At 37.4% G+C, this 11,258-nt stretch overlaps 1 protein-coding gene across 2 annotated transcripts in view; it reads left to right on the top strand.

Annotated features, from left to right (window-relative positions):
* Positions 1-11,258, top strand: part of LOC121522916 (actin-related protein 3-like) — a 35,474-nt gene continuing 24,216 nt past the window's right edge. The window contains exons 1-2 of one of the 2 annotated variants that reach the window (XM_041807613.1): positions 1-66; positions 1,897-2,148. In XM_041807613.1, coding sequence (XP_041663547.1) covers positions 2,105-2,148 — 44 coding nt within the window. In that variant the 5' untranslated portion in view covers positions 1-66; positions 1,897-2,104. Of the gene's footprint in view, positions 67-279; positions 350-1,896; positions 2,149-11,258 lie in introns of those variants that run through there. The other variant, XM_041807612.1, reaches the window with a different exon arrangement.

Genomic DNA, 11,258 nt, shown 5'->3' with positions numbered 1-11,258 from the left:
CGCTCCAACCCCCACCCCCTCCTCTGCATGCTCTGCTTGGGGTCACACACGATCAGCAAATGCATAGTAAGTTCATCATTAGAGTGAAAAATTATGAAATGCTACTACTGGAGACACGTACAGCCTCCGTGAGGAGAACACTGTGTTTATTTAGGTCGTGTTTGTGCGTAGATTTGCTCGTAGTGTCGTTATTTGTGACTTTGTAGCTTTGATTCAGTCGCTGCTTCGTCATGTCTCCTTCTCTTCTCACCGTCTGACAGCCGTCAGAAACGCTCGCGGACCAATGCGCACACATTAACACACACGCTCATCTGTGCGTCCTCTCCAACACTGTCAAAGCTCACCTGAGGTAAAAAATACCATAAAATTTTGAAATAATCTATTTATCTAAATAACAGCAAACGTGTTACTGACAGAAAGTTTTTCTTTTGAGTGTTTTAAATATGTATGTCCTTAAGAGAATAAGAAATAGTTTGATTTTACTGATGCAGCTCTTTATATTTCAGTCTGTTGTAAAAAGTTTTTAAAAAGTTTCAAAATATATCTAAATGCTTTTATTATTTTTGTATGGGTCCGTAGTGTAGTAAAATAAATATATGGTGGACTATTAAAATGAAAGGTTTGATGTGAAGTATAGGCACTTTTTAACACCGTCATAACCTCCCCAAATTTTACCGGGGTATAGCCTATTGTATTTTTAAATTATGGACTTTTTTTAAAAAAAAGATTAATTCTGTAAATCTTAACAGCCCTACTTAAAAAGAAAACACTGACATAACCTCGATGTTCTACTTGTGTTTGTGCGATTAAACACACAGTGGAGAACTATCATATATTTTGAATATCAGTTATCAGCATAAACTGCATGCTGGTGCCAAGAGTTAAATTACATGCCTGGTTCATCACACAATGAAAAGAGAGTAAACAAACACTATGATGAGCTTTGTTGTGCTGGCTTTGTCGCCCTCCTGTGGACAAAGTTATCTTTTATATCCCTGATACCTTGTAAATGTGTTGGTATGCATAGTGTTGTTGAGTTTTTTTCCCCAAAAACTTGCATCCTGCTGCAAATAGCTCTTTACAGTAGAACTAGTCCAATTTTATATTTTCTAATCTTATCATAATAAAACATCAGACAGTAAGACAGTGACTCAAAAAGTTCAATGGTATGTCATGGTTATAATACTTGTTTTTCTGGATTTACCATATCCCTGAATGCAGAAAATATATATCAATGTTCTTATTATTATATATTAATGTATGGGAAAATCAGTCTTAATTTTGGTAGCTTTTTAAAAATTCAGTCTTAGTTTAAGTCTTAAGCAGGGCGGTCAGGATTAATCGGATTAATCACAATTAATTAAGGGCCACAATTGGTGCCCACATTTTTTTCAACTGCTAGTGATCACATGATTTATTGCCGCTTTAACACACTTTGCTAAAAAAACTTCATCATATCCCTGCAGTGATGTTAAACAAGTCCACCTCTGTTCTTCAATGTACCATTACACTTTTAAAAGTCATCTGCACCTTGTGTTATCAAACATTTACCTTTATATTGCTCCCTTATTTCCTTTTCAGTCCACAAAAAGGTACTTCTTTCGTGCATAAGTTCATGTTAAAACCCTCCATCTACCTACAAAGAAGTCAATTACCCTTAGTTTAAAAGCAAGAAAAAAAAAACAAACATGAAAAAAGAATTTTAATCTCTTAACAGCCCTCTCAAATTGTAGTCATTTTAACTCTTTCTTACATTTGTAATCGCAGTTTTATTCGACAAAACTGACACTGGAAGAAAACTGACGTTGATAAGTGAATAAATAAGTAAATAAATTAATACATATTATTATATCTGGTCTGATAAATATGATGTTTTCCTCTCTCGATGATTGACAGCTGTACAGCCCTGCCTGTATCTGCCTGTCTCTCTACCCGGTGTCCGCCATCTTGCCTCTCCCTGCCAGAAGCCGAGTGCGGAAGTGGAAACGGCACTGTGCGGGCTTGGGGTTCCGCCTGTGGACGCCTCGCCAGATTCCTCCAGCCGAAACAAACTGCTATCCTTCACATTTTAAACCCTTCCTCAGCAGCTGAGACCCGGGAAGAGATGGCTGGACGGTTACCGGCGTGTGTTGTCGACTGCGGCACGGGGTAAGCTTTTCAAAGTGGACCGCCGCGCAGACAGGGGGGCTCGGGTGTCACCGAGAGGCTGAGTACGGTTAGCGACTGTCAGTGTCAGCAGCAGCAGCAGCAGCATCAACTGGGTGTGTGTCTGTCTGTGTAAATGTAGACAGTGAGCCGTGGAGCTAATATGCTAACAAACAACTAAATGTGACCGTTATCACACTCCCGGTGTCATGGTTTAAGGTGTTACTGTGTTAGTTGATGACTTCCAGTCGAATGCGTCTGTGCGTGGTTGTCGTAGTTACAGAGTGAGTCGAGCTGCAGCTGTTTAACTGCTAAAACCACCGATGCATTCCGGAGAAGTCACCAATTAAAAGGGTCACTCTTTACACCGTAACACCATTAGGCATTCCGATACAAGTCGATTAAAGTGCTCCGCAGCTCATTCACCGCTATTTTTCCACAGCTAAAGTTCGTTCCTCGGTCATTGTCTAGTATCATCATAAGTAAGGTTTCATCATGGGAGTATTGAGTCTTCTTCCTGTTGAATGGCTTTAAATGCAATAATTCAACCCATGTTTGCTTTTGCAAGACCAAAGGAAGACCCTCACAGCTGGTTCATTCATTTTTTATCGTGAAGGCCGTTATAACGTTTTAAAATATTCGCAGTGTATTAAATCTACAAAATTTTCCACAGTAATATGTCTCACATGATGAGATAACCGTGTCTTCAGCGAATGCATTTCATAAATCATTTCGTTTGTCCGGATTTGCGCAGGCGCAGTAGTACTTCCCATTACTACCGACACTTCCTCATTCACGCTTTTTAGTCCATATATGGTCGTTTCTCGGCATCCGAGCATGCTTTTTTGATTAACTTCTCTCGTTTCTCGCCACAACCGAGCAAATATTTATTTTCCATGCCAAATTATCTCTTAACTTACCGTGATAATCTTCAGTTCTTGCATTAAATGTTGTTGCAATGGTCAAACAAGCAACAAAGTGCTGGTAATTGTGGCTCTTTTTGCTTCAGTGTTTATCATGATCACTTAGTTCCTCCTTTACTATGATTTACTTGAGGTATCTAGCTTGTCTGCTTTTCCTTGTTCAATACCCAACTCTCATTTTTAAGAACCTTAAAGATAAAGGGTGAAAAAATACATTTCTAGAGTACCTATACACCTTTGCTTGCATAAATAACAGTACCGTGTATGCTGGATATCCTCTGCTAGTTTTGAGGGCTTTAAGTATTTTGCATTGCTTGCATGTAGGGGCTTGAACTGCTCACTCCTAACACTGCATACCTCTTCATTCATCCCCCTCCTCGTCTTCTCTTCAGACTGTTCAGCGGTCTGCAGTTTCTGACCTGCAAACAGCAGAGAAGTGCAGCTGAGATTATAGTTTGCCTACACTAGTTTTGATCTTTATTCAGATGGCTATAACTCTCTGGTCAAATCTTGCAGTCAGAATACATATGTTCCAAGTTAAGTGGGTTATATTTGCAAAACAAAAACGCCTAGTCACAGTTTAGTTAGGTGGAGTGTTGGTTCTTATGATGAGGTAGTTTATGTGGAAACTCTGACATGCTACATCTTTTCAGTTTGGCTAGAGAGGACAAGTTATCTGCAGATGTTGAAGGAGTTTCACAGCTGTCTCTGAGTCATGCTCATGGTTTCCAAATAGTGACAACTCCACTTCCTCTTACGCTTTATAATGGCTTGACTGCTATTTATAAAGTTGTATACATGCAAAGAAGGAACCAGACAAGTCTGGGTTAGGTTTATGTATGTGCAAAATGACCAAAATGAATGATTTGCAAGGAGTTAGGTGAAGTCTTTCATCATCTCTTTCAAGTAAGCAGATGAAAATCACAACCTATGGCTGTAATCATTATAAAGACACATTTAGAATTGGTCTAAATTGAACCACCAGGTGAATTTGTAGTTTTCTTGAAAGATTCTTCACAATGCTGGAGATATAGACCTCAGACATGTGTATTGGTGTATTTTTAGCCTGTTGAGGCAGGTAGAGAAAGACAAGCTGGGACTGTTCTGTGGTATGAAGGTGTTCATTGCTCTGCTGTTATATTCTGCTGCTGTCAGCCAGTGTTGATGTTATGTAGGAGGCAGCTGCTGTTAGTACTGAATCAATGAATCTTTGACTCTAAGTGACAAGTTGGAGATATTGCATTGATTAAAATGGCCTTCATTGTTAACACAATGGGACCATGGTACAGAAAAACGTAATAAAAGTGGTGCAACTGCATTAAAAAGTGATCTTAAAGGCAGTCAAACTAAAAAAGTGAACTGAAAGACACTAAAACACTCCAACTATTTTAAGGCAACTGCAGAGTTTTGTGTTACATCTCTATGAGTAATCCTTCATATTAGACATAATCTCTTTATTCATGGTGTGTGTAATAATCTTGATGATTGCAGCGTTAAATTTAAAGGATTAATGAGCTATGACATAACATAATACAAAGTTTTGACAGATGTAGGACACACTCCTGTGAAATGACCTTAATACAGAAGTCAGTATTTTAGCCATACTCTTCTCAGTAAACGTTCCTGTGCTAAATTTTACGACATGAATTACACGTTTACAGACTGTGTTTTTAAATTATTATAAATGCTTGTTTGTAGGGGAATCACAGGTGCATTATATGCAACTTCAGTTTTGGCGGGGGATGGGCACAGTACTTGAGTAGCTGCGTTCTCGATATGAACGTCATTATTCCAGTCCTGTTTTATCACTCGCACACTGTGCACATTCTGTTTTAGGCTAGAGTATTGAAACGCTTTTAGTGTTACATGTGTAACTAACAGGGATGCACAATATTGTTTTTTGCCGATATCTGATATGCTGATATTTATAGATCCATTTTAGACAATTAAGTCATTGATACTGATATATATTAATATAGTTCAGATCTCAAACTTCAGACCTTAAAACATAGGGTAAGTGTACCCATTAAGCCCACCAAAATCGAAGTTCATGTATTTTTCATAGATACTAAGATGATTCATAAACATGATCATTTTTTAAAATGAAGAATTAATCTCTCATTTGAAAGTATATTTATTTACATATGCATTTTTTTAAACAAACTAAAGAAATTTTGTGAATAAAGTCAAAAGTCTGGAACGTGGGCTTAATTGGTACCGAGGTACCATTTAAGCCCACGTGTGACAGAAATATCAAAAATTATTATATTTTTCAGGTAGTAAACACATATTAATTCAGTAACATGTTATACATGTTAAACACAATTTATTTTTTGATCTTGGATTTAATATTTGGCTTGTAACAATGGACCACCACAAACATGAATAGATAGGCCTAAAACTAGTTTTCATTGGCTTCAGTATTTAACATTTCATTGAACATTTTATTTAATGTTTACAAAATTTGATTAAATGTTGACAAAATAAAAAAAATGTATTTGTTTTTAAAAGTATTAAATGACATTACAGTTTATCAAAAATATCTTATTGAAATTGGATTTAATGTTTGGCTTGTAACAATGATGATTTTAGGACAGGTGCTTCCTTTTTGTTGGCATTTTTCTCACTGTAAACAAATTATTATGCAAAATTTACTGACGTATCAATTATTCTGGGCAGTGTGTGGTCTGTGATGTACTCGTGTTAATGAAGTTAGTGAGGTATAACAACATCCAACACAGGATTACAGTGAAAAGCTATCAAACCTCAAAATTTCATTATTTCCTATTGAAACACATAAGATGGGCTTAAATGGTTCAACAGTGACTACCAGGGAAATAAAGATAATATGTTCTCACCAAAATGAAACAAATGTATAAAGAAATGCCTGTAGCCTAAATATGCTGTAAAACTTTCCATCGCAGTTATCCCTCTTTTGCCAAACTTTCTGAACTATCAAGGAGTTCTTGTTCAGAGTTAGCTTACACTAGCTGTTTTTTGGGTCACTGTACCATTTAAGCCCACCTTGGAAAAAAGACATTTTTTGAAAATATTTCACCCACCCAAACCCTTTTTTGTGTCTTAATTTGAAGATTTATGTAAAATGAATGAAAAAACAGTTTGTGTACTTATCATTTTTAATCCTTAAGCAGTGTATCTTTCAGTGGGGCTACATGTATTGACTAGTGATTCGCTCGCTACGCTAGCTAGCATGACTCATCTTTTCACATGAAACTAAATAGTAAGAAATGACAAAAAACTACTTGTTTATACACAAAAAAACCCAAAAGAATAATCTCTCAAATTACATAACATGACTGTACTTAACAAGTCAGTGGCTGAAAATAGTTGAAAAGAGGTTCTTTCTGAGGGGTCCTGAAACACCAAAGTTTTGTGGCGACTTTATCTGAGACTCCTTGAGACTGCACGAATGTAGGTGAGCCTTATTCAATATCCACAAAAACTGGAATACAATTAAGAAATTGTGTGATTGGAAAAAATAAAGTGTAACATTAGACAGCCCCCCCCCCCCTTTTTTTTTTTTTAAATTGACTTCAAAGTTGCAAGTGGGCTGAAATGGTGCCTGGGCTGAATGGGTACACTTACCCTACTTAAACCTGAAGAAATGAGGATGACAAAGAAAAACAAACTTACATACACATTTCGCTTCACAGCCAAGGTCAAGCTTAACAGCATGTTTTTTGTCTGGGCCTTTTCACCCCTGGTGATGCTCCCAGAGACCGCTGGCAGTTTTCAGGCCCTTAGAACATCCACAGCATGACCAGGGGCTTGTGGCAACCCTACTCCCCGCTTGGGTTGTATCTTAGGCCGTGATTACTCTCCACATCCACCCCTTACTGTGTCCTAAAGGTGTGGACTTTGCTACATTTTTTCAGCAAATTATTCTCTTAGGCCCCTGGTAATATACAAGGGCATCCAGACAGTTGCCTGGGTTGTGTCAATCTTCCTTTCCATCTGATGGTGCCCTTAGGCCTCATTTCAGCCTAAGTTTTTTTGCCCAAACATGCCTACTACCAGTACTGTGCGTCTAGTATTTACAGCTGATACTTATTGCTGGTACAGAATTTGCAAATATCAGCGGAAATGTTCATATCTGGCAATACTGATATGCTGATGACACCATGCATCTGCACATTTATGCATTTACAGTAAAACATTACAAAAGTTATGTCCACAAATGTGATTGGTGTCAAACAAACCACCAATGGTCAAGTAATTATTCAAGAACTGTAATCAATATTAAATCCTATCCCTGTCATTATGTAATATCAGCCATGTTAACAAACATCAGCTATTGTCAAATAAGTCATGAACAGTTGTCAGTAGCAGATGTTTATCTGTTGTTCATTTACATGCTTACATCTAGCACACCTAACTGCTTAATCAATCAATCATGCTGAGATTTTTTGGGGAGAAGAAGTCACATGTTTGATGAACTGATAGGTTTTAGCAGTCAGTGTCTAAGAGTTTTACACCTGAAGAAAAAAGCAATGAAAAAAAAATAGGCATCATCATCAGTGATCTGCTAAATTTTTATTTTAAACCTTGGTATCAGACCAGATTTTCACACTTAAAATATTTTTACAGTATCTGGACTGCTCCAGAGCATGCAGCAAGCCACTTTCAGATGAATTTCTCCATTCTGCAAAGCAGGACAAACTAAAAAAAATCGAATAAAGCATGCTTTTGTTTACCTATTCCCCCTAGATGTACTGTATTTGAGTTTCTACTGCATGTTCCCATTGTGCTCCTATTCCTGGCTCTACCTTAAAAAAAACCAACACTGGCAGCTCTATTGGCTTTCGAGTGTGCTTGACAGGTGGGTAAAGTTGCCAGAATAGGTTATATAACTATTCAGACACCACTCTGTGTTTTCAGCTTAATAAAAATGATAAAAAGTTGGTTATAATAATGCAGTAAGCATCATCATAGCTTTACAACTGTGCTCTACCAGTTCATCAAAGTTATTTAAGAAGTCTCCATTTGATTGGTGTAAAAAACAGACAGCTTAGTTTTCATGAAACTGTTACAGATAAGATTTAAGGAGCTGTGTATTGAGTGATCTGAGTAGAGCAAGTTGACAGTTTTTGTCCTCTAACTCACGTTTAGGAGACCAGAGTTTGCCCTTGTACAACTCCCTGCTCCTTCCTTTGAAAGACTGCTGATGTGGCTCTTCTGACCTCTTTTAAATAAAACTCAAAGAGCCTCTTTTTTGACCAGGATGTGGCCTATTATGCCCACAGTGCTTTGGCAGTCATCAGCAGTGTCCTCTATCAGTCCCGTGGGCCTTTTTGTGCGGGAAGTTTGGGAGTCTTGTCTGGGCCAGCCCAAGTCAGGAGCACATCTGGTTAGCATGTGCCCCACAAAACACCATTTGCACAAAGCAGAAATGTGGACCAGGCTGTTAAGTCTGAAGTCTTTGGTGCTTAGGTTGGGTCTCTTGAATGGAAATCTTTTATTCTTAACTGTGGGAGCCTGATGGAAGCTTATCTGCAAAAAGGATCTTTTTTGACCACTGAAAGTCTGAGGTTATTATTCAGAGTTTATGACTGTTTTATTGAAAGTATCTTGACACAAACAGATATGTATTATTATTTTATATAGGGGTGCACCGATCGATCGGCCAAAATTGATATCGGCGCCGATTTCCTTAATTTTAGGAGATCGGCAATCGACCGATCCTTGTAAATAAGATCAGTAAGATGGATAAGATCGGTTTCATATGCCTCTACCAACTAAAATGTGAAAAATGAAAGACTAAAGGAACTGATGTAATTTAGTAGTTTGGACAGCAATGCTTTAAACTTTTCATTTTTATTTGAGAGAACTACCTCATGTGCAGTTAAAACAACAAGTTTGCATTGTTTTATGGGTATTGTTCACTGTTATTCAGTGAAATAAGATTGGAACATTGAAGGTGTATGCTGTCAGTTATAAAAAAAAATCGGTATCGGCCAAAATCGGAATCGGCAGGTCAGGCTTTTTAAAGATTGGTGATCGGCCAGAAAATTGCAATCGGTGCACCCCTAATTTTATATACCACTTGCAACCGTTCAAAGCCACCAAACACCTTAGACAAAATCAATCAGTTAAGGTTTCAGCAGACAGAAGTTGCTAGTCTACCTCTGCATCATTCAGCTGGAGAGAAATAAGAAGTATGACTGTTGTTTCTGCTTTAGGAAGGGCTGTGTTGCTGTGATATTTAGCTTTTTTTAATCCTCTAATTGTTTTTTTAAATATAGGAAACGTAGTGAACGGTCTCCAAACATGCCACATGCATTCATGTAACCTTTAATCTTTCTTACAAAATTTATACAGCAATGAGAGAATTCAGAGAGTTGGCAATTAAAGAGGTGCCTCACTTACTTATGTTGATGGGTTTTCAGTGTGTACATTTACATGCAGTGCTAATAAACTGATCATTATCTGACTTCTGGAATAACTTGATTACTCAAGTAGTCTTTTAAACCGCACACTGATATACTGCAAACTAAGATTAAATCATTGTATTATGAAAAAAATGAAGACACCTAGATTGTTTCCACTAATTTGTTTTATTTAGTGTATTTATAATATTTAATCAGGTTTCTTTTATGTACTTGCATCTGTTCATGAGTAAAGCATATGAGTGGAAGTGGAAGAAGAGGAAACGGCAAACATAGCAAGTAGCATTTTTGGAGTGAAGCTGAATAGAGTTCATGCTGAAAATGAAGGATATAAATATCCCTAAACTCCTAGACTGGAGAAAATATAGAAATAGGGAAATACTTACCAAAGTGAGAAAATGGCCGATGCGGGGTTTATAAAAAGCGTAGATTGGATTTGCTGCCATTGGAAATCACTTGATGTAGTCATACAGAACTGCTCTAGCCCCAGGACCCTCAGCTACTATTGTACCTTGATGAGAAATTTTTAACCCTTAAAGCTCACTGCTATTTTTGTCACCATCATGTCTTGTCTGGACTTGTCTTAAAAAGCATGTAAAACATCAACCCTGTGGTGCACAGTCAAGCTCTAAACATTTCTTTTTTTCAGGACAACCTGGGCTTTAAGAATATATCTACTACAGCAATGTTACTTCAATTTAAAAAAAAACAAAAACTTCATACGACAAAAGAACAAAACGTATCGAAATTTGAAACTCAATGATTTTTATTGATAACACACAGTTAACAATAGAGATTAGGCCTTTTCTTTGCATAGACTTCTCCCATCTCTTTGGGACAAAGCAGTGAAAAAATGAACTTTTTGTGACAAACTGCTTTCAAAATATCTATATATACAGAAAAAGTCAATGCAATTTTTTGCAGTTAGATTCATTTGTGCCATTCCTCAAAGCAGTAGAGATGCAAAAGCTTGCCATTGGTTGACAGCCCCTCCCACAATGCACTGCAGGTGAACAATATGGCGATCTCCATGGCAGAACACCATGGAAGAAATCTAAACTACTTTTAGTCAGTTTAATTTATCAAAGATCTTTTTTGACTAGTTTTAGTCTAGTCTTTGTCATGGAAAAAAAAGTATGACAAATACATCTTTAGTCATAGTTTTAGTTGTGGAAGTTAACACTGCTGAGAACAGCTCCATGATCCACTTTTAATTCCCGACCCATAGACCATGGCCAATCACAGAGGGCAATGACGTAGATGTAGATATTGTTGATAAGCTTACCTCTTCTCTACGCCTTGTCTGTAATCCCCATGTATGCCCCAGCTGACCATTTTGTCTTCCTATGATTGATGTGGAAGCAAATCCAACTATTGCCAACATCATGCAAACAAGCAGCAACAAATGACAAAGTCACAAGCTGCTGTCTTCATGAAAACACCTGTAAGACTGGAGAGACTATGAAATGGAGGAGACTGTGCTCTGTTTTAACATGTTTTTTTAATTATAACTCATCATCATGAGGTGTGTTTGTGGGATGGTGAACAGTGAGTTTTAAGGGTCAACTAATTATTGACTTTGGCAATCATTAGGGTTGATACTCAGTATCGATGATTTATTTTACTGATCACTGATAAAAAGTTTTAACTTAAAGGTGCACTACTTTGGCTCTGCTGTGATGTATGTATTCCCACCTGGCTCTGTTTTCACTCTCCACAGTCTCACCTAATTTTCCCACCCACTACACTATCTAACTGGCAAGACATCATGTGTAATAGCCAA

The sequence above is a fragment of the Cheilinus undulatus genome, linkage group 15 (assembly GCF_018320785.1).
Source record: "Cheilinus undulatus linkage group 15, ASM1832078v1, whole genome shotgun sequence".
Classification (NCBI taxonomy): Eukaryota; Metazoa; Chordata; class Actinopteri; order Labriformes; family Labridae; genus Cheilinus; species Cheilinus undulatus.
The sequence above is the reverse complement of the archived record's forward strand: the minus strand, read 5'-3'. Positions and strand labels throughout refer to the sequence as shown.